Genomic DNA, 20916 nt, shown 5'->3' with positions numbered 1-20916 from the left:
TTCTCGCTCCCCAACGGCCAAGACCTTGACAATGAGAGATGTGTAGAGTCTGCCAAGCTGCTATCTGAGATGTGTGAAAGACGGAGAGGGGAAGTAGAGCGCCCCAACAGAGACGCACACACAGACAGACACACAGACACACACACACACATATATACACACACACACACACACACACACACACACACACACACACACACACACACACACATATATATATATATGTACATATATACACACACATACATACATACATGCACACACACACATACAGGTCTTCTCAGACCAGATACTTGTGTGTGTGTGTGTGTGTGTGTGTGTGTGTGTGTGTAAGGTATGTAGGTCCTGCATGTTTACATGCATGCACTGTATGCCCCCCCCCCCAAATCAAGCCATGACACACAACACAATACACACTGATACAGTTTCAACACTCATGTCACCAGACCAGTCGAGTGTGTGTGTGTGTGTGTGTGTGTGTGTGTGTGTGTGTGTGTGTGTGTGTGTGTGTGTCAGAGACAATTCACCCGACAACTCTCAGCGACAAAGAGAGAGGGAGGAGGAGAAAGTGGAAGGGAAGGATAGAGGGACAGTTGGAGGACAGGACAGATGAAGGACAGGACAGATGAAGGACAGCGTAAAGGTGTGTGTGAGTGAGTGTGTGTCGGGGGGGGGGGGGAGCAGAGGAAGAGAATGATGGAGCGAAAGACAAGAGGAGGAGAGACCGTGTCCGTGTTGCTGTGAAGCAGGTGCATCACACAGTCAGGTGGTGATTCCAGCCCTTCCCTGTGCCGACTGCAGCTGTAGTGCTCTACTGCCCTCTAGTGGACTCCGCCGCTCAGCGCTCCACCTGCCCACAGCAGTGATCGACAGACCAGGAGACGTCTAAGAAGCCAGAACCACACCCCCAGTCAGAACCACATCCACACCCCCAGTCAGAACCACATCCACACCCCCAGAACCACATCCACACCCCCAGAACCACACCCAGTCAGAACCACATCCACACCCCCAGAACCACACCCAGTCAGAACCACATCCACACCCCCAGAACCACATCCACACCCAGTCAGAACCACATCCACACCCCAGTCAGAACCACATCCACACCCCAGTCAGAACCACATCCACACCCCAGTCAGAACCACATCCACACCCCCAGTCAGAACCACATCCACACCCCCAGTCAGAACCACATCCACACCCCAGTCAGAACCACATCCACACCCCCAGTCAGAACCACATCCACACCCCCAGAACCACATCCACACCCCAGTCAGAACCACATCCACACCCCCAGAACCACATCCACACCCCCAGTCAGAACCACATCCACACCCCCAGTCAGAACCACATCAACACCCCCAGAACCACATCCACACCCCAGTCAGAACCACATCCACACCCCCAGTCAGAACCACATCCACACCCCCAGTCAGAACCACATCCACACCCCCAGAACCACATCCACACCCCAGTCAGAACCACATCCACACCCCAGTCAGAACCACATCCACACCCCCAGTCAGAACCACATCCACACCCCCAGAACCACATCCACACCCCCAGAACCACATCCACACCCCAGTCAGAACCACATCCACACCCCCAGAACCACATCCACACCCCCAGAACCACATCCACACCCCCAGTCAGAACCACATCCACACCCCGTCAGAACCACATCCACACCCCCAGTCAGAACCACATCCACCAGAACCACATCCACACCCCCAGTCAGAACCACATGTGTGTGTGTGTGTGTGTGTGTGTGTGTGTGTGTGTGTGTGTGTGTGTGTGTGTGAGTTACTGCTGTGGATGTTAGGCTGAGGTGATACATAGGTGATACTGGGCTCTGGAAGCTGGACAGAGAGGTTGAATTAGACAACAGAAAACAGTATGTGACGAGCAATGCTAAAGTCTTTCATTTAATTGAAAAAATTAAGAGTAAAAGTATAAAAATCATTCACTGGATCACAGCAAAATCTCAATCATGAAGTAAAAGTGAAACCCTCCTTTAAAATCTTCAAAACTACAGTGCACAATATTCCCCCTTGTAATCTGCACATCTGTCAACAACATTCAGAACGACTGGCAGCGACCAGCATCACCATGGTTACCGCTGATGATATAATAAAATTCCATCTGGATAGTCTGCAGTAGCGCGGCTCCTCCTCGCCTCCCCTTACTGGAACCGTGGCGTGGTCCAAATCTCTCAGCTTAAGGAACACGCCAACCTTCTGGGAAATGCGCCCAGGAAGCGGTAGTTCGGCAAGAAGAAAAACAGTTGAGAGTATCCGTTTCGAAAATGACAATGTCTCATGTATCATTGTTATTTCTACATGTGGTAAATACACGTCACAACGTGTAAATAAAGTTTTGGAGTTGTTGGAAAGTGTATTAGATCACTTTGGAGGGAGCTAGGCTAACCAACTTCCAGTGGCTGTGGCTAAGCTAGGCTAACGGCGCGGGTCTCAATGGTTCCTACTGCACGCACAGAGGAGAGAAGGGTATGCAACTTATTGTCCGACTCTGTGGAAATGAGCAAATTTCCCAAAAGGTTGGCGTTCCTCTTGCATTCGGCGCTCCGTCAGCGCGGATTTAAACACGCTGGTCTGAAGAGATGAGAAGGCGAAGAGGGGAAACAGCATCCAGACATGGTAATATGATCCCTGAGCTTACAGCACTCCCACCGCATGGGCAAACATCCACAACCAACTGTTTGGTTCTGGAATTCATTGCTTCCACTAAATCAGCAAAACATTTAATCTAGTGATTACTTTAAGCAGCCATCTGGAGGCGAGATGAAGGTTCTAGGCACAGCTACAGAAACATGGGTGGGACGGCGTTGTCGTCATGACGATAGGAGGCGGGCCCCCGGAGCTTCCCGCCAGCGTGGGCGGGCCGGTGTTCTGCGGGGGCGGAGACGTACCACATGACCACGCCCGTGGGGTTGACGGACACCACAAAGTTTGTGGAGTCTTTCAGAGAGGGCATAGTCTTCTGAGCGAACACGTCATAGATCTGAGTAGAGGGACATCAAAAACAAATTGTGCAGGAGATTTTACTGTGAAGTTAATGTAGTATTTTGAGAAAGAGACAGATTTGAAACAGAGAGACACAGACAGAGAGACAGACAGAGACACAGATAAGAGAGAGACACAGGCAGAGAGAGACAAACAGACAAGAGAGAGAGACAGACAAACAGACGAGAGAGACACAGACAGACAGACAGACATAAGACCTGAGACACCGACAGATGAACAGAGACAGAAACAGAAAAGACAGACAGAAGACAGAAAAACAGAGAGAGACAGAGGGACTGAGAGAGAGACGGACAGAGGGACAGAGTGGGATACTGAGACAGGGGACTGACCTTATAGGTGCCAGTCCCATAGCCCAGTTTGTTGAGTGAGGTCTGGTAGCGGTAGGGCATGTCCGTCCGCCTGCTGAAGAACACCAAGGCACTGGTGTTGCCCGACAGGGGGCGCCAGAACACCTCGATGCCACTTTTCTCCTGAAAGACGGCAGAGGCAGACGGATAGTGATCAGTCTGGCCAGACGGGCATCACAGGGAGCTCGCTCTGCTCACAGGGAGAGGAGGACAAGGCTCTGTTACCGTTTCAACTGTGACCTACTGTAGAAAAGGACATTCGCGAAACATTCTTAACCATAATCATAGATAAATGCAGTGAAATATAGGTCCCCAAACCAGAACGGATTACACGGTAGTTTGAATTCAAAACGGATGGTAAATAGACACAAAAGAATCCCCGAGAGACTTTGCTCATGTTTAATTTGTTTTTGGGTGCGCTTTGGGTTTTTGGGGGTGTTTTTGGGTGTGCTTTGGGTTTTTGGGGGTGTTTTTTTGGACAGGCTAACGTGACTTCATTGTGTTGCACTAGCATTAGCCACCAGTGGAAATTGGAACGACCCAAAGCTATCTACAGCATGGAATTAACTGAAAATGATTTCCATCAGTCAAAAACATCATAGGCAAGTAAGTCAAAAATGAGGCCCTAGTTCAAAAATTCCAGAATATCCCTTTAACAGGCTGATTCCTTCAGCCAGTCGGAAAAACGGCAAAAACGTCTTTTCCTCTTGAGGAACTTCACTGGTGCATACTCTGAATTTCTGCAAAACTTGAATTTCAGCAATAACTGCACTCATGACTGTGTTACTTCTACTAATGTTAACGTTACCCCTCATTGCTTCTGGAGACTCCATTAGTTTACCATTTTGCCAACGGCCTGTATTTCACGTCATCAACTACTGAGCCAATCAGGGGCCGTATCCCCGATGGGGGGCAGAACAGCAGTTAGGACGCAGTCCCTGATTGGCCTGGCTACATTGGGATGTCTGGAGGGGAAGAGGTCCAGACTGATGGTGGAGAGCAGGAAGTGAGCTCATGTGATCAGGATGACGACGCCAGGCTTCCACCGTCACAGTTTACGACCAGCTGGGTCTGACGTTGTGCTACGCTGATTGGCTGAAGGAGTTTGTCTGTAAAGGCAAGTACTCCTGCCCACTGTAATCAATCTGGGAGGCTAGAAGTCCTTGCTAGAGGCTATCGCAAAAGGGAGATTTAAAAAATAAAAAATAAAAACGTAAAAAGAAATTGCCAGGAAGTCTGGCCTTCAGGCTACAACGGTGATGCACCACTAGTATATTTCTGGCGGTTCAGTACCCTAATGTCACTCTACATACAAGCACGACATGCGTTCATGGGCAGAGGTCTGCGCTCTCCGAGTGCCCTTCTAGATACTGATATGTTGTTGGTGGTGTTGTTGTTTTTTTATTGTTACTTTCTTATTTTCAGTGTCAATTCATTGTGATTTATATGTTTGCTTCGGTAATATTTGAAGTATTTTCATTTCATGCCAATAAAGTGTTTACCGGTAAATAAAACCGATATCGACAGAGGTATCAGAGAGCGGTAGAGGTGAAAATGTTTATTTTCATATATACATTTGTCATAAAAACATTTTTCTAATCTCTCAAAAAGGGATAGCATTATTACTTATAAGTGGGCGTTACCTTGACTAGGCGTGTGCCCTGGACGCCCATGGGGTCCTGGTTGATGCCGATGGCCACCTTGTTCTGCAGAATGGCGCGGGCTCCGCTGCTGATGGTGCGCAGGTCGTTGGACATGAAGAGCGGGGCGGCCATGATGGCCCACAGCGCCATCTGGGAGCGAGACTGGTCCACACTCAGGCCGAAGTCCCCGATGATCAGCTGATTAGGACAAAACACAAACCTTCAGAAAGAAAAGTAGGAAAACGGAGGGAGGGAAGAGGCGGAGAAACAGGGCGCTCACACGCTTGCGTTTGATGCGTCAACATTGACGGATGCCATTCACTTTCAATGGCTGCAGCCGAATGGCATTCTGGTTCCGTTGTTGTCCCGGTGCGTTGCGTTGCCTGCGTTGCTAGCGGCGAAAGTTGAAAAATGTTCTACTTTCAAATGCGTTGCCGGAGCTGCCCACCAATCAGATGTCTTGACGGAGAAAGACGTCATCGCAAGGCGGAATTTTCACATTTTTCGATACCAAGATGGACGACAATCGCTGTTTGTTTGCAGGATAGGATGTACCCAATACCTGCGGGCACCACGTTCACGTTGCCTCAACCACAATGCATAGACGATCGCCACACGTTCGACCAGATTAGCATCCATGACAGCACTAAACGAAAAGCCGGGTGGGTTTTCAAAATAGTGCGCGCTAGCAGGTTCGGAGAATCTACTCGGCTGTTCCGAGCGCAGTTTCGGACAATGTGAGTCGTTGTTTTTGCGTGCGGCAGACACGCCTTCCGCCATACGTTGACGGACACGCATCAAACGCAAGCGTGTGAGCCCGGTGAGCGGGAGAGACGGAGGGAAGAGGCGGAGAAAGGGAGAGACGGAGGGAAGAGGACGGAGACAGGGAGAGACGGAGGGAAGAGGACGGCGCTCAGACGGACCATGTCGGGGTCGTTCCACCTCCCGGGCCCGGCCGCCGGCTGCAGGATGTCCTGGTTGTTGGAGAACCAATCAACGATGCTCAGAACACTTGACCACGAGTCCTCGATGTCGCCGTAGTTACGCCAGAGGTTGCAGATCTCACCCAGCTGGGTGTAGTTCACCTTAACGGCAGGATGAGCACAACTTATCATGAAGAACGTAATGAAAGGAACAGCCCCCTCCTACCTCCAGGCCATGGTCAACCTACACCCCCTCCAGACCGCACGGCTCTGCTACCTCAAGGCGACTGGTCCGGTCAATCGGCGCGGTCCCGGCTCTTCTCACTCCTGGTCCCGCAGTGGTGGAAGGAACTGCCCACTGACATCACGTCAGAGTCGCTGCCCATCTTTCACCACAGGCTCAAAACTCACCTCCTCAAGAAGTACTACCATGATCCTAGAGATGCATCTATTATATGTTTATTTTGCTACTCTTGCACTTTGGCTTTAGCACTAGATTATGCTCTTACTCGCTTGTTTAGAAAGGCTACCTAAGTTAAATGCAATTATTATAAGTCGCTTTGGATAAAAACGTCTGCTAAATGACTGTAATGTAATGTAACGTTTTCAGATTTAATATATCAATTATATGTCATTCATATACCAACAGCAGAGTCCGAATAAAAAGGTTATCCCATCTATAGGTTATGAGAGATATTACAGACTTACCTTGGGAGGAAGGCCCCCCTGGTAGGCGGGCCAGCTGCAGGAGTAGGCGATAGGTCGTCCAGTAGCGTTCAGCGCTTCTGACATGAGTGGGTAGCCTATCAACGACAGGAACACAAATGTCAATCAGAGAAGACAGGTAACAGCTCTCTCTCTCTCTCTCTCCCTCTCTCTCTCCCCTTCCCTCTCTCTCTCCTCCTCCTCTCTCTCTCTCTCTCCCTCTCCTCCTCTCTCTCTCCCTCTCTCTCTCTCCTTCCCTCTCTCTCCTCCTCTCTCTCTCTCCTCCTCTCTCTCTCTCCCCCTCTCTCTCCCTCCCTCCCTCCCTCTCTCCCCCTCTCCCTCCCTCCCTCTCTCTTTCTCTCATATCATGCATTCTCCTCAGAAGCCCTTCCTCTGGCTCCAGGCTCCGCCCCCTCTCACCCTGCTCCTGCTCAGTAGCGTTGGAGTAGCAGCCGTCGAACTTGAGCATGTCCACCCCCCAGTCGGCGAAGGTCTGGGCGTCCACCTTGATCTTGTCCAGGGGCGTCCCGGGGTAGCCCCCGCAGGTGTGCGTGCCCATGTCCCCGTAGATGCCCAGCTTCAGGCCGCGCTCGTGCATGTAGCGGGCCAGTCTGGGAATGCCCCCCGGGAACCTGGGGCCAACAGGGCAGAGGAACATTACGTTACACATGTCTGTTAGACAAACACTGTAAGTGTGCCATGTACGCACACGTGCGCGCACACACACACACACGCTCTCTCTCTTTCTTTCTCTCTCTCTCACACACACACACACACACACACACACACACACACTAGGGCTGCACGATTATGACAAAAGATAATAATTGCGATTATTTGTTTAAAAATGGCAATTGCGATTAATAATTGCGATTCATATTAAATATATAATATTAATGTATAATACCCAAAATGCTCCCAAATCACGGACGTTGATCCCTTTCTTGCTACCAACTCACTGACCTCATTTTCGCTAAATTTTTCACTACTCAAATTGGGTACTGAAATTGTTGCGCACAGCGCACTTGCCGGGAACGCATGTGATTGGTCAGACAGCATATGCGCCTGTGATTCGTCCGTGTAGTCCTAGCACACTCAATTCAAAGCAAAATTATTAATTACATTAATTGCGGCCTTTTGCGATTAGTTAATCGCGGAGGTCATAATCGCGATTTCACTTAATTCACGATTAATTGTGCAGCCCCCACACACACACACACACACACACACACACACGTCATAAGAAAACTGCAGACATAACAAAAGTGCTTTGACCAAAAGTCAGTAACATCAATATAGATGACTTTCCATAGGGGAGGCTACACAGCATGAGTGTCCGACTGAGTTGGGTCACTACCCTCAATATATAACCTTAGTGTGCAACAGTGAGGTTCAAGTTTAAAGCTCTTTAGCTGTGCGCTATATAGTGTGTCCGCCATTTTTTTCTAGTGTTCGAATTCTCAACAGTTAATTTCATTCACTACAAAACACTACAAAATACCCACAATTCACAGTGATTTCTAGTGAACAGAAGATGACTCTACAATTTGTCCACTACACAACAATGCAACGCTGTTGTGTGACGCTAAAACAATTACTAACATTACAATTATTCCTGTAGCTGTTTTGCCACGAGTTTGAGTTCACCTCCGTTTATGCCTGCGAAGCAGAAGTTGAACAAACAGCATCAAAATAGCTTCAGGAAGCATTGTTGTAACATTAGCTAACTGCGTTAGCCACCGACAGCTACCGTTAATCTTCTGGAAGCTGCTGCTAGTAGTGAGCTTGTGAGCTAACTGGCTCTCAGTCTTACTGTGCAACTTCACAGCAGACAGCACCATAGTTGACAAAACCTCACTTGCACATCATTAGAATTTCAACAATTAATTTGGGATTTAAAATTCAAAACTGAACATGGAAATTACATGATACTAGGCACGTCTGCTTGCTTGCGTTCATGAATATCCGATGCATTGACGTTCTGTGTAGTGTCCGAAAACTGTTTAATCTTTCCCTATATACTGTAGTTCAGTATATATGGCGTACACTACCTCGGGAATAGTGACTGAGTGAACGGTTTCAAACACAGCTTTTATATAAGGATTTTCTGAAATGTCAGTGGAGTGAATGTACTGTAGGCGAAATTCACTTCCTGAACCGTAGCCCCCAAAAATGTGGGCGGTCACTGTTGCGCTCTACAGCAACAACGACGTTAGTCCCGCCCTTGGCACTGACTGGCTAATCGTTAGTCTCCCGCAGGGCTCATTGGACCGATCATTTTTCACTCAGAGAAACCGCCGTTTCATGTTACAACGCCAGACTAATCAGTCAACTTCTGTGGAGTGGGCGGTTTCGAAGGTCTGGACCCAGGCTATGAAAATTCTATAGTATACTAAAATAAGATGGATGAAAGATAGCATTAGAGTTCAAACATTAGTCTTTGCAATCTTTATCTAGGAAGTCTACTGCACCAGTGGTGCATGGTGGATGGGACAGTATGAGGGATCTGGGGGTTTTCCTGCCATTCCCAGATATTTCAGTGTGAATGGTAGTTGACTGAGAGCAGGGGTTTGAGTGCTACATGTCTCTGGTGCTTGGGCGTCCTGTAGCGTGCGTGCGTGTGCTTATGTAACATCACAGTACCTGTCTGGGTCGGGCTGAAGCAGGCCCTGCTTGTCTCGGACCATGGAGGCCCAGCAGTCATCTATGTTGACGTAAACATAGCCCAGCTCCCTCCAGCCATCCTCCGCCAACCTGTCGGCCATGTCTATGAACAGGTTCTCACTGGGGAGAGAGAAAGAAGGATGAGGAACCATAGCCCAAACAGCTACCGTGGGTACGCCTGGCTCACTCTCCTGCTCTCCTCCGAGCTTCAACACTCAACAGTCCTATACTGCATGTTTACGTCACCGTGGGTGAAGGAGAGGCAGGAGGTGACTGGGATATCCAGGGTGTGGTCAGACCTGATGCAGTTCTTGGGGTCGTTCTTGCAGTCAGTGTCACAGCGGAAGCGTTCCCATGCCAACCAGCCCATGGGAGGGGTCCTCATCAGGCCGTTGTCTAGGGCCAGGGTGGCCCAGGAGAACGCCAGCACACAAACCACCACTGACAGGCGCATTACTGAAAGAGAGCAATGGTGGGTTCAGTATAGGACACTGAAAAAGATGAGGGAGTCACAGTTGCAATTTATACAATAGTGTTTAATCTAAGCATTGTGCCTCACTGATGTGAACAATGTGTCAGTGAAATTGATGCCAAAAGCATTGTCCTCATAAAATAAAATAAATCAGAGGTGTAGATGTGGAAATGTTTCTTGGGATAAAAAATAAAAATCTATCTAAATATCTATATAACTAATGTTTCTGAATTGTAAACTAAAACGTTGCGTTCACAAATTGCAATTGTTTTTTCTCATTCACATTTACGAGAGATTTCATTTTTTACAAGTACAATTTCATTTTGTACGATTACAATTCTGTTTTTACCCTTTGGCATGATTTAGACATGGAGGCGGGGTGATGGGAAGGGGGGTGATTTTATTGGTCACTCAGATAAGTGGGTGAGATGCACGTCATCAGGCACAGCTACTAGAATGATGTACCAACACAGATGATTTACACAGATAAGACAGGAGAGGTAGATATATTTTTTTATTTACACTTTTTCGGTTACAATTGAGAAAAATGCATTTGATTTTGTTTGATCACAAGAAACATTTACACATCTACTTTTTTTTTACTTGGACAATACTTTTGGCATCAAGTCCATATGTCAATTGAAGAAGATAAATTCTTAAGACCTCAAAATATCCCTTTCGGTTTGATGGGTGAGAATCAAATCTGTGGCAAAAACATCCCGGAGACCAATGCTCATTTGATCTGATTTATTGCAAGCTTGCAGCTAGTCTAACTTCCAGAGTTCAAAATACAAAGATACATTCAGAGACAGTTTCCACTATAATAATGAATGAAACAAATGTGAGCTCATGTGTTGCCTTATCTTGGTGAATAAGCCGCCCTGTCATATAATTTGGGGTGTTCTACCAACAGTGCCTTCTGCTCATTAAACACATCTGCTGCACTCTGCTCCCACCTCAAACCTTGCCTCCTGTCTGCTACATCTTCCCTAATCCTATTCTATTGCTTGGGCCTATCTATTTTTACTCATCAATGTTTGCACCTGCAGAGAAACACACACACACACACACACACACACACACACACACACACACACACACACAGCAACTCTTAACAATTCATTTTAACTGCTTCTTAGGCCTGAGTTCAGTGACATGGGTGTCAGGCGCAGACACTCTCACATGACAGGGTCTGACAGGACACAAGCTTGTCCCCAAGACAAGACCAACCTGCTAGGCAGCTTACCTAGGGACCTTTATTGTTTGATGGCTCCATAGTACAGCCTGTGTGTGAATATCACCTGATGCCTACTACAACCACAAGCACACCACAAGTTGCATAAATGCTAGTAGGCCTAGTGTATTAAACACAAACAAGATGTTAGAAATCATGTGAAATGTTATACAGGAAGTAAGGCTTGGTACTGAAGCCAAAGAAGCCCTGCTGCTAACTGCATCAATCAACCAGATCTGTTGTAAGCCAGATCTACAACACCTGTTTCTCTGTGGCTTACATGACTGAACTCTCAATAGGACCTTACAGGACTCTGAATCTGCATTATTACTGAGTGCTGAAACAGGATTAATGATACTACTATATAAACTACAGATACAGCCTACTATAGATATTGATACAACATATTTGGTGTTACTTTTCATGTGCTGTAACTTTTCATAGTTCATGTGAGCAGAGCAGTATCAGAGTCGATACTTCCATACTTGTTTATCCTAGGCTAGCCTACTCACCGAATTGTTGGTTCTTTTTTTGGAAGTTCGTTCGTCCGTTACGGGGATTCTCGCACACAAAAGTTATTTTTTAGCAGCAGGCTGTTTTTCTTCTCTTTTGAGCCCGCTGTCTGTGTCTTCCACGCACAAAGTGCAGTAGCCTAGTCGACCTCCTCGAGAGATAGTTCTCTTGAGGAAGCGACCGTCACGTGACACCGCGGGATGTCAGCTGACGAGGGAGAGTACCAATACTTTTCTAGTGCGTCCTTCCCTTCTCCCTTTGGTAATTCCTCCATTTCATGAGTGATATAAGATATGAACTCTCAGATGTGGACGAAATAATATTTGACGTTTAATGTAATCACACAATGTTTATCAGAAGATTTAAAAAAACATCTTAGGTATTTAATTCCTCCATTTCATGAGTGATATAAGATATGAACTCTCAGATTTGGACGAAATAATATTTGACGTTTAATGTAATCACACAATGTTTATCAGAAGATTAAAAAAAACATCTTAGACAAAGTCAAGGCACAGCTTCCTCGCTTCGTTCCTCTACACACAGGAAGTTGAGTAAGTGTGATAAAGATCAGTGGCGTAAAAGAACCCAAATGCAATACTTGAGTAAAGTAAAGACACCTTATTGGAAGATTACTCAAGTAAAAGTGAAGGTCACTTATTAGAATAACCTACTACTACTGCTGCTACTACTACTACTATGACTAAAAGTAACAGATATTAATGTGCATTACAGACAGACACTTTTATCCAAAGCAACTTATAATAATTGCATTTAATGCAGGAAGTCAATGTACTACTACACACCAAAACTCACAAGTGTATCTCCTTTCTAAACAAGTGACTAGGAGCATAATCTAGTCGTGAAGGCAAAGTGCAAGAATAGCAATCTAAAATACAATAGGTGCTTAAGAGGGACGATGGTGGTAGTACTTCGTGACCGTGTCGATCGACTGCAGGGGCCTCGGAATGACCAGTCGCACCGGAACACTGGCGGGCGCTTTTCCCACATGGGTCTTCTTCCCGGTGCTGTGCATCATGGTCCTGGGGGTCGTGGGGGGGTCGTGGTCATGGGGCTCATCTCGAGTGTTCTAGCCTCAGTCGCTGTCGGAGCGCTTCTGGGCTCAAGAGGACTCACACTGGGAACTGTCATACTGGGACACGCGGAACTAATATCAGTCAACGTCGTCGCAGTGGGGGCCTTTATACTGGGCGCGCCGGAGAGTCCCATCCACACCGAGGTGAGCCTGAGGGGTCGTGTCCTCACAGGGGCGAGCCTGATGGAGCAGGTCGGCATGGAAGCGGTTGCCGCGGCAGCCTGGCCTCTCGGGGCGCGGGCGTTGGGGGCGTTGGCGCCGGGGGGGCTGGGAGCACTGGCGGCACTGGGAACAACGCTGCTGTTGTGGGGCGTGCGCTGAGCGCGTCCCGGTCTGCCTCTCCAACATCTTCTGACCAGCCCTCCACCTCTGACCAGACCTCCCCCTCTGACCAGACCTCCACCTCTGACCAGCCCTCCACCTCTGACCAGACCTCCACCTCTGACCAGACCTCCCCCTCTGAACAGACCTCCCCCTCTGACCAGACCTCCACCTCTGACCAGACCTCCACCTCTGACCAGACCTCCCCCTCTGACCAGACCTCCACCTCTGACCAGCCCTCCCCCTCTGACCAGCCCTCCCCCTCTGACCAGACCTCCACCTCTGACCAGACCTCCCCCTCTGACCAGACCTCCCCCTCTGACCAGACCTCCACCTCTGACCAGACCTCCACCTCTGACCAGACCTCCCCCTCTGACCAGACCTCCACCTCTGACCAGCCCTCCACCTCCACCTCTGACCAGACCTCCACCTCCACCTCTGACCAGCCACCCCCGAAACCCCTGGACCCCCTCGGATTGACCTCCCGGTACCACCCACACCTCCTCCCACGGAACTCCCATTGGATCTCGGACCGGACTCATTGACAGACGCACGCACATTCAAACAACACCTGTCCCGCCAATTGTCACCTTGCACTCACTGGTTACCACACACAGTCCTGACATAACACCTTCCACATAGCTAACTACACATCCCATATCCACAACTACAAGCGCACCATTCACTCTAGCGCACTTCCCCTAAACCTGTGAATAAGGACCCCCTGCTCTGGCCGCCTCTTTGGCCCCGCGGGTCAGACTCCTGACAGCTACGCACGGCCGGAGAGCCTCCACACAGGGTCCTAGCTACCTGGCTGTGTGTGTAGTCTGCGTGGTGTGTGTGTGTGTGTGTGTGTGTGAGAGAGAGAGAGAGAGAGAGAGAGTGTGTGGGGAGCCCAGGTGGGGGGTAGTCATTCTTCTGATTGTCAGTCATGACTGTTTTCCCTTTACCTACTAACCATCCTCTCTGTAGGACAATGAACATCCACATGGTAACTAAAATGTGATTGTAAAACTAAAAATGTAAAATAAAATACAATAAATGAACCTAAACTATTCCGATTTTATTTGTGGGTATCCTGTAGTTAATTGCTGGGCTTTGGTTTTACCGGAGTAGACTGTCAGATAGCAGGGATATTATTACCCCCCTCCTCTGCCCACCTATATCTCTTTTCTCTGTCCTCTGTTCCTCCCCTTCGACACATAACAATTACGTAGTTAGTTTGGTTTCTACTGCGTTAGCAACACTGACATTGGAATCAGGGGAGGAGGGATGGAGAGGAGGAGGAGGAGGAGAGAGAGACGGTCTGCCTGCATTGGAAAGAAATAAGAATAGTTTGACTGGAGGAGGACAACAGGCCGGATTTTATTGTCTGATCAAGATTTTCCACCCTAGAACTAAGAGGTAAAGGGATATGTTTACATGTTGAAGTCTTGGAAGGAAGGCAAGTGGACAACGCTTTGGTGAAGACAAGCCTGCATCTTGAGAATGTAATGTTGTTTTATTTATAATTCATAAAGACCTCATGAAGTAAACCAGTGAAAGGATATTTTAGTTATAGGTAACTCAATTTCACTGCATGCTGAGGTGACTGACAATGGTATATGGGACGTAAATGGGATATACCCGTCTGTGATACGAAGTTCACAGTTCGTCTTGTGCTCATCAATGATTTGTTGCTGTAAAAGGAAGACAACTATTGTATGACATGTTGCTCTGTGAGACTGCGAGGTTTGCCATGGAGACGGCAGACGACAGTAACACAGAGATGTGCCTGGGATCGGGCAGGAGCAGAGGAGGACAATCTTAAACCGTCGCAAATGTTTTATAAAAATAAAAAAAACTGCATTACGATGACGTGGATATTTCCGTTCGTACCGTTATAAGATCTTGTCAGAGTCAGATGCATTGACGGACGCAGACTGCAAGAGGACGATCCACCTCAAGAAGCTTCAGCGCTTTCAAGCTACGTTACCAAAACATGTCTGTCAGTGTACTCCACATAGGACTGCTTTTCTTCCTTTTAAATCGCAAATGTGTATTTGATATGAATTTTTGTGGACATTTCCTCGCGTTATTATCCCCAAGACTAGATTTGACAGTCGTGCCACAACATTTCTGAACAGAGAAGAGAAGTTCCTTGCGCGCATCGGGAATACCAACGCGTCTTTTGGAGACCAGTGTTATAACCTACTTCAAGAACTAAAGGACTACCGATACCTTCGTTGAATGTTTCTGACTCCATAATGTCGCTGAATCGTGTATACACAGACACAGAGCAACCTGCTGAGTATTCTGGAGAATGTTCTGTCACGGTACCGTCCGACACCGGGCGTGGAGCGGGTCGGACACACCAGGTGACCGTGCGTAAATCCGGCTGCTGCCTGTGCCTGCCGCGCGCCATGCGCCTCTCCTTCTCCCCCGAGTCCCTGGAGCGGCTCTATCAGTCATACTTCCGGAGACAGCGACAGGAGACCCTCCTCGTGCTGGTGATATTCGCCGTGCTGTTCAACAGCTACATCATCGTCATGTGCGCGGTGGTGTACACCGAGGACAAGCTGGCGATGGTCGTGGTCGCGGCCGTGGGGCTGGCTGCGGATATTGCACTTTACGCACTGTGCCGGCTGGACAGGCTCCCCGCGGCGCCGGTGTCCCGCGGCGCGCTCCCGTACATCCTCTGGCTGATGATTGCCGTGCACGTGCTGTGCTACCTGGGTCTGAACTCCCACCGGTCCCCCCAGGGGAGCGACGCCGTGGGCTGGCAGGCTTTCTTCAGCTTCTCCTGCTTCCTGACGCTGCCCCTGGCCCTGGTGCCTCTGCTGCTGCTCACCGCCCTCTCGTGCGGGATACACACCCTGGTTCTGGGGATCACCGTCACGCAGAGAGTCCAGGACAACCTGCAGGGCAGCATGCTGGCCAGACAGGTAGGACAGGCTCCACTTGGTTCCGCATGGCCAAGAGAGGGAAAACGTATGGAGGTGAGAGTAATCAGCTGTGTATTTACATAGGCCTGATTCATAGTCGACGTAAACAACGCAAGCTACGTTGTGAACGCAAGCTCCAACTCAAGAGCTTGAGTTCTGTGTTTTGTTTTGTGGAAACGCAAGGAATTGCACTATTGCTTGCGTCAAGTGAAAAATTTCGGCATGACACACGGAGGACGCAACGAGATCTTGCGTGGCCTTGCGAAGCTTGCGTTGCTTGCGCTTATGTAGTTTGCATCGACTATGAAAGGGTGGATGTGGATGTTGTAGTCTACAGGTGCAGGAGAGGTGGATGTTGTAGTCTACAGGTGATGTAGAGGAGGTGATGTTGTAGTCTACAGGTGATGTAGAGGTGATGTTGTAGTCTACAGGTGATGTAGAGGAGGTGATGTTGTAGTCTACAGGTGATGTAGAGGAGGTGATGTTGTAGTCTACAGGTGATGTAGAGGAGGTGATGTTGTAGTCTACAGGTGATGTAGAGGTGATGTTGTAGTCTACAGGTGATGGAGAGGAGGTGATGTTGTAGTCTACAGGTGATGTAGAGGTGATGATGTTGTAGTCTACAGGTGATGTAGAGGTGATGATGTTGTAGTCTACAGGTGATGTAGAGGAGGTGATGTTGTAGTCTACAGGTGATGTAGAGGAGGTGATGTTGTAGTCTACAGGTGATGTAGAAGTGATGTTGTAGTCTTCAGGTGGTGTAGAGGTGATGATGTTGTAGTCTACAGGTGATGTAGAGGAGGTGCTGTTGTAGTCTACAGGTGATGTAGAGGAGGTGATGTTGTAGTCTACAGGTGATGTAGATGAGAGGTGAATGTTGTAGTCTACAGGTGATGTAGAAGTGATGTTGTAGTCTACAGGTGATGTAGAGGTGATGATGTTGTAGTCTACAGGTGATGTAGAGGAGGTGCTGTTGTAGTCTACAGGTGATGTAGATGAGAGGTGAATGTTGTAGTCTACAGGTGATGTAGATGAGAGGTGAATGTTGTAGTCTACAGGTGATGTAGAGGTGATGTTGTAGTCTACAGGTGATGTAGAGGAGGTGCTGTTGTAGTCTACAGGTGATGTAGAGGTGATGTTGTAGTCTACAGGTGATGTAGAGGAGGTGCTGTTGTAGTCTACAGGTGATGTAGAGGTGATGTTGTAGTCTACAGGTGATGTAGAGGTGATGTTGTAGTCTACAGGTGATGTAGAGGAGGTGATGTTGTAGTCTACAGGTGATGTAGAGGAGGTGATGATGTAGTCTACAGGTGATGTAGAGGTGATGTTGTAGTCTACAGGTGATGTAGAGGAGGTGATGTTGTAGTCTACAGGTGATGTAGAGGTGATGATGTTGTAGTCTACAGGTGATGTAGAGGTGATGATGTTGTAGTCTACAGGTGATGTAGAGGAGGTGCTGTTGTAGTCTACAGGTGATGTAGAGGTGATGTTGTAGTCTACAGGTGATGTAGAGGAGGTGATGTTGTAGTCTACAGGTGATGTTGATGAGGTGCTGTTGTAGTCTACAGGTGATGTAGAAGTGATGTTGTAGTCTACAGGTGGTGTAGAGGTGATGATGTTGTAGTCTACAGGTGATGTAGAGGAGGTGCTGTTGTAGTCTACAGGTGATGTAGAGGAGGTGATGTTGTAGTCTACAGGTGATGTAGATGAGAGGTGAATGTTGTAGTCTACAGGTGATGTAGAAGTGATGTTGTAGTCTACAGGTGGTGTAGAGGTGATGATGTTGTAGTCTACAGGTGATGTAGAGGAGGTGCTGTTGTAGTCTACAGGTGATGTAGATGAGAGGTGAATATTGTAGTCTACAGGTGATGTAGATGAGAGGTGAATGTTGTAGTCTACAGGTGATGTAGAGGTGATGTTGTAGTCTACAGGCGATGTAGAGGAGGTGCTGTTGTAGTCTACAGGTGATGTAGAGGTGATGTTGTAGTCTACAGGCGATGTAGAGGAGGTGCTGTTGTAGTCTACAGGTGATGTAGAGGTGATGTTGTAGTCTACAGGTGATGTAGAGGTGATGTTGTAGTCTACAGGTGATGTAGAGGAGGTGATGTTGTAGTCTACAGGTGATGTAGAGGTGATGTTGTAGTCTACAGGTGATGTAGAGGAGGTGATGTTGTAGTCTACAGGTGATGTTGAGGAGGTGCTGTTGTAGTCTACAGGTGATGTAGAGGTGATGTTGTAGTCTACAGGTGATGTAGAGGAGGTGCTGTTGTAGTCTACAGGTGATGTAGAGGAGGTGCTGTTGTAGTCTACAGGTGATGTAGGGGAGGTGGATGTTGTAGTCTACAGGTGATGTAGAGGTGATGTTGTAGTCTACAGGTGATGTAGAGAAGGTGATGTTGTAGTCTACAGGTGATGTAGAGGAGGTGATGTTGTAGTCTACAGGTGATGTAGAGGAGGTGATGTTGTAGTCTACAGGTGATGTAGAGGTGCTGTTGTAGTCTACAGGTGATGTAGAGGAGGTGATGTTGTAGTCTACAGGTGATGTAGAGGAGGTGCTGTTGTAGTCTACAGGTGATGTAGAGGAGGTGGATGTTGTAGTCTACAGGTGATGTAGAGGAGGTGCTGTTGTAGTCTACAGGTGATGTAGAAGTGATGTTGTAGTCTACAGGTGATGTAGAGGAGGTGCTGTTGTAGTCTACAGGTGATGTAGAAGTGATGTTGTAGTCTACAGGTGATGTAGAGGAGGTGCTGTTGTAGTCTACAGGTGATGTAGAGGAGGTGATGTTGTAGTCTACAGGTGATGTAGAGGAGGTGCTGTTGTAGTCTACAGGTGATGTAGAGGTGCTGTTGTAGTCTACAGGTGCAGGAGAGGTGGATGTTGTAGTCTACAGGTGATGTAGAGGTGCTGTTGTAGTCTACAGGTGATGTAGAGGTGCTGTTGTAGTCTACAGGTGCAGGAGAGGTGGATGTTGTAGTCTACAGGTGATGTAGAGGAGGTGATGTTGTAGTCTACAGGTGATGTAGAGGAGGTGATGTTGTAGTCTACAGGTGATGTTGAGGAGGTGCTGTTGTAGTCTACAGGTGATGTAGAAGTGATGTTGTAGTCTACAGGTGATGTAGAGGAGGTGCTGTTGTAGTCTACAGGTGATGTAGAGGAGGTGCTGTTGTAGTCTACAGGTGATGTAGAGGTGATGTTGTAGTCTACAGGTGATGTAGAGGAGGTGATGTAGTCTACAGGTGATGTAGAGGAGGTGATGTTGTAGTCTACAGGTGATGTAGAGGAGGTGCTGTTGTAGTCTACAGGTGATGTAGAGGTGATGTTGTAGTCTACAGGTGATGTAGAGGTGATGTTGTAGTCTACAGGTGATGTAGAGGAGGTGATGCTGTAGTCTACAGGTGATGTAGAGGTGATGTTGTAGTCTACAGGTGATGTAGAGGTGATGTTGTAGTCTACAGGTGATGTAGAGGAGGTGATGTTGTAGTCTACAGGTGATGTAGAGGAGGTGCTGTTGTAGTCTACAGGTGATGTAGAGGAGGTGGTGTTGTAGTCTACAGGTGATGTAGAGTTGGTGGATGTTGTAGTCTACAGGTGATGTAGAGGTGCTGTTGTAGTCTACAGGTGATGTAGAGGAGGTGCTGTTGTAGTCTACAGGTGATGTAGAGGAGGTGCTGTTGTAGTCTACAGGTGATGTAGAGGTGATGTTGTAGTCTACAGGTGATGTAGAGGAGGTGATGTTGTAGTCTACAGGTGATGTTGAGGAGGTGCTGTTGTAGTCTACAGGTGATGTAGAGGTGATGTTGTAGTCTACAGGTGATGTAGAGGTGATGTTGTCGTCTACAGGTGATGTAGAGGAGGTGCTGTTGTAGTCTACAGGTGATGTAGAGGTGATGTTGTAGTCTACAGGTGATGTAGAGGAGGTGATGTTGTAGTCTACAGGTGATGTAGAGGAGGTGCTGTTGTAGTCTACAGGTGATGTAGAGGAGGTGGATGTTGTAGTCTACAGGTGATGTAGAGGAGGTGATGTTGTAGTCTACAGGTGATGTAGAAGTGATGTTGTAGTCTACAGGTGATGTAGAGGAGGTGATGTTGTAGTCTACAGGTGATGTAGAGGAGGTGCTGTTGTAGTCTACAGGTGATGTAGAGGAGGTGCTGTTGTAGTCTACAGGTGATGTAGAGTGTAGCGATGCTCACTTATAACTACGAAGAATGAGAGCAGGTGTATAGTTTGTCTTTAGTTAACTCGCGCCAAGCTCCTCACACATGCGCAGCCCCCTATCAGTACTAACATAACGTGTTCACGTATACTATCACGTGACATCTCCCCCTCTTAATTAAGTAAAATGTACCCCACCTTTACTATAAAACATCACAGGACTGATATCAAAATAAGACACATTTCCTATATAACCAGGAACAACAAACTATCTTTTTTTTCTTCCTTTATCACTTTTCAATATAAACTTTACCAGTAACATGCAATAACCCTCCTATAGTAACATTCACAGTAACAAACAATAACCTTGGGTTCTGGGTAGACTGCCAAAGAACCCATTCAGATGAAAGGGGATTATTCTGCCCCTTTGAACATCAACCCAATTCTAGCCTATAGATCAAGGCGGGATGACGGCTTCACTGCACGTCCAAATCTGGTCGTCACTCATGTAGCGATGCTCACTTATAACCACGAAGAATGACACAGAGAGCAGGTGTATAGTTTGTGTCTTTAGTTAACTCGTGCCAAGCTCCTCACACATGCGCAGCCCCCTATCAGTACTAACATAACGTGTTCACGTATACTATCACATGACACAGAGTAGGCGTTGTTGTAGTCTACAGCAGGGGTCTCAAACTCAAATTGGCTTGGGGCCACTGCTGGTATCGTAAACTAACTAGGCCACGTCAACTTCAACTACTAGCCTACTAACTATAAGAAAGTGCAATATTTCTGAAAATGTCAATTTTCATTTCCATAACTAGACTCACAACTCAGTCTCTAAATGTTGCAAGACTATTCAATAACTAACAT

The 20916-nt window shown here is 47.7% G+C and overlaps 2 protein-coding genes across 2 annotated transcripts in view; one reads left to right on the top strand and one right to left on the bottom strand.

The window, feature by feature from the left end:
- Positions 1-1976: 1976 nt before the first annotated feature.
- Positions 1977-11687, bottom strand: LOC311322120 (alpha-N-acetylgalactosaminidase-like). The gene is made up of 9 exons (XM_084454145.1): positions 11548-11687; positions 9629-9785; positions 9309-9449; positions 7086-7297; positions 6669-6763; positions 5961-6122; positions 5038-5235; positions 3377-3517; positions 1977-3024 (listed from the first exon to the last, which is right to left on the bottom strand). The coding sequence occupies exons 2-9, from the start codon at positions 9781-9783 to the stop codon at positions 2824-2826; spliced, it is 1305 nt and encodes a 434-aa protein (XP_084310271.1). The 5' UTR covers positions 9784-9785; positions 11548-11687; the 3' UTR covers positions 1977-2823.
- A 3524-nt stretch (positions 11688-15211) lies between these two features.
- The window catches only part of LOC311321569 (adenylate cyclase type 3-like), a gene marked incomplete at both ends in the record, with an annotated part of 41144 nt that continues 35439 nt past the window's right edge, over positions 15212-20916 (top strand). Inside the window, one exon of the mRNA XM_084453564.1 lies at positions 15212-15889. Within this exon, the coding sequence (XP_084309690.1) occupies positions 15212-15889 (678 nt within the window). The remainder of the gene's footprint in view (positions 15890-20916) is intronic.

Source organism: Borostomias antarcticus, assembly GCF_949987555.1.
Source record: "Borostomias antarcticus genome assembly, chromosome: 19".
In the NCBI taxonomy this organism is placed as follows: domain Eukaryota; kingdom Metazoa; phylum Chordata; class Actinopteri; order Stomiiformes; family Stomiidae; genus Borostomias; species Borostomias antarcticus.
Note: the sequence above shows the minus strand (reverse complement) of the source record. Positions and strands in the feature narration are given on the sequence as shown.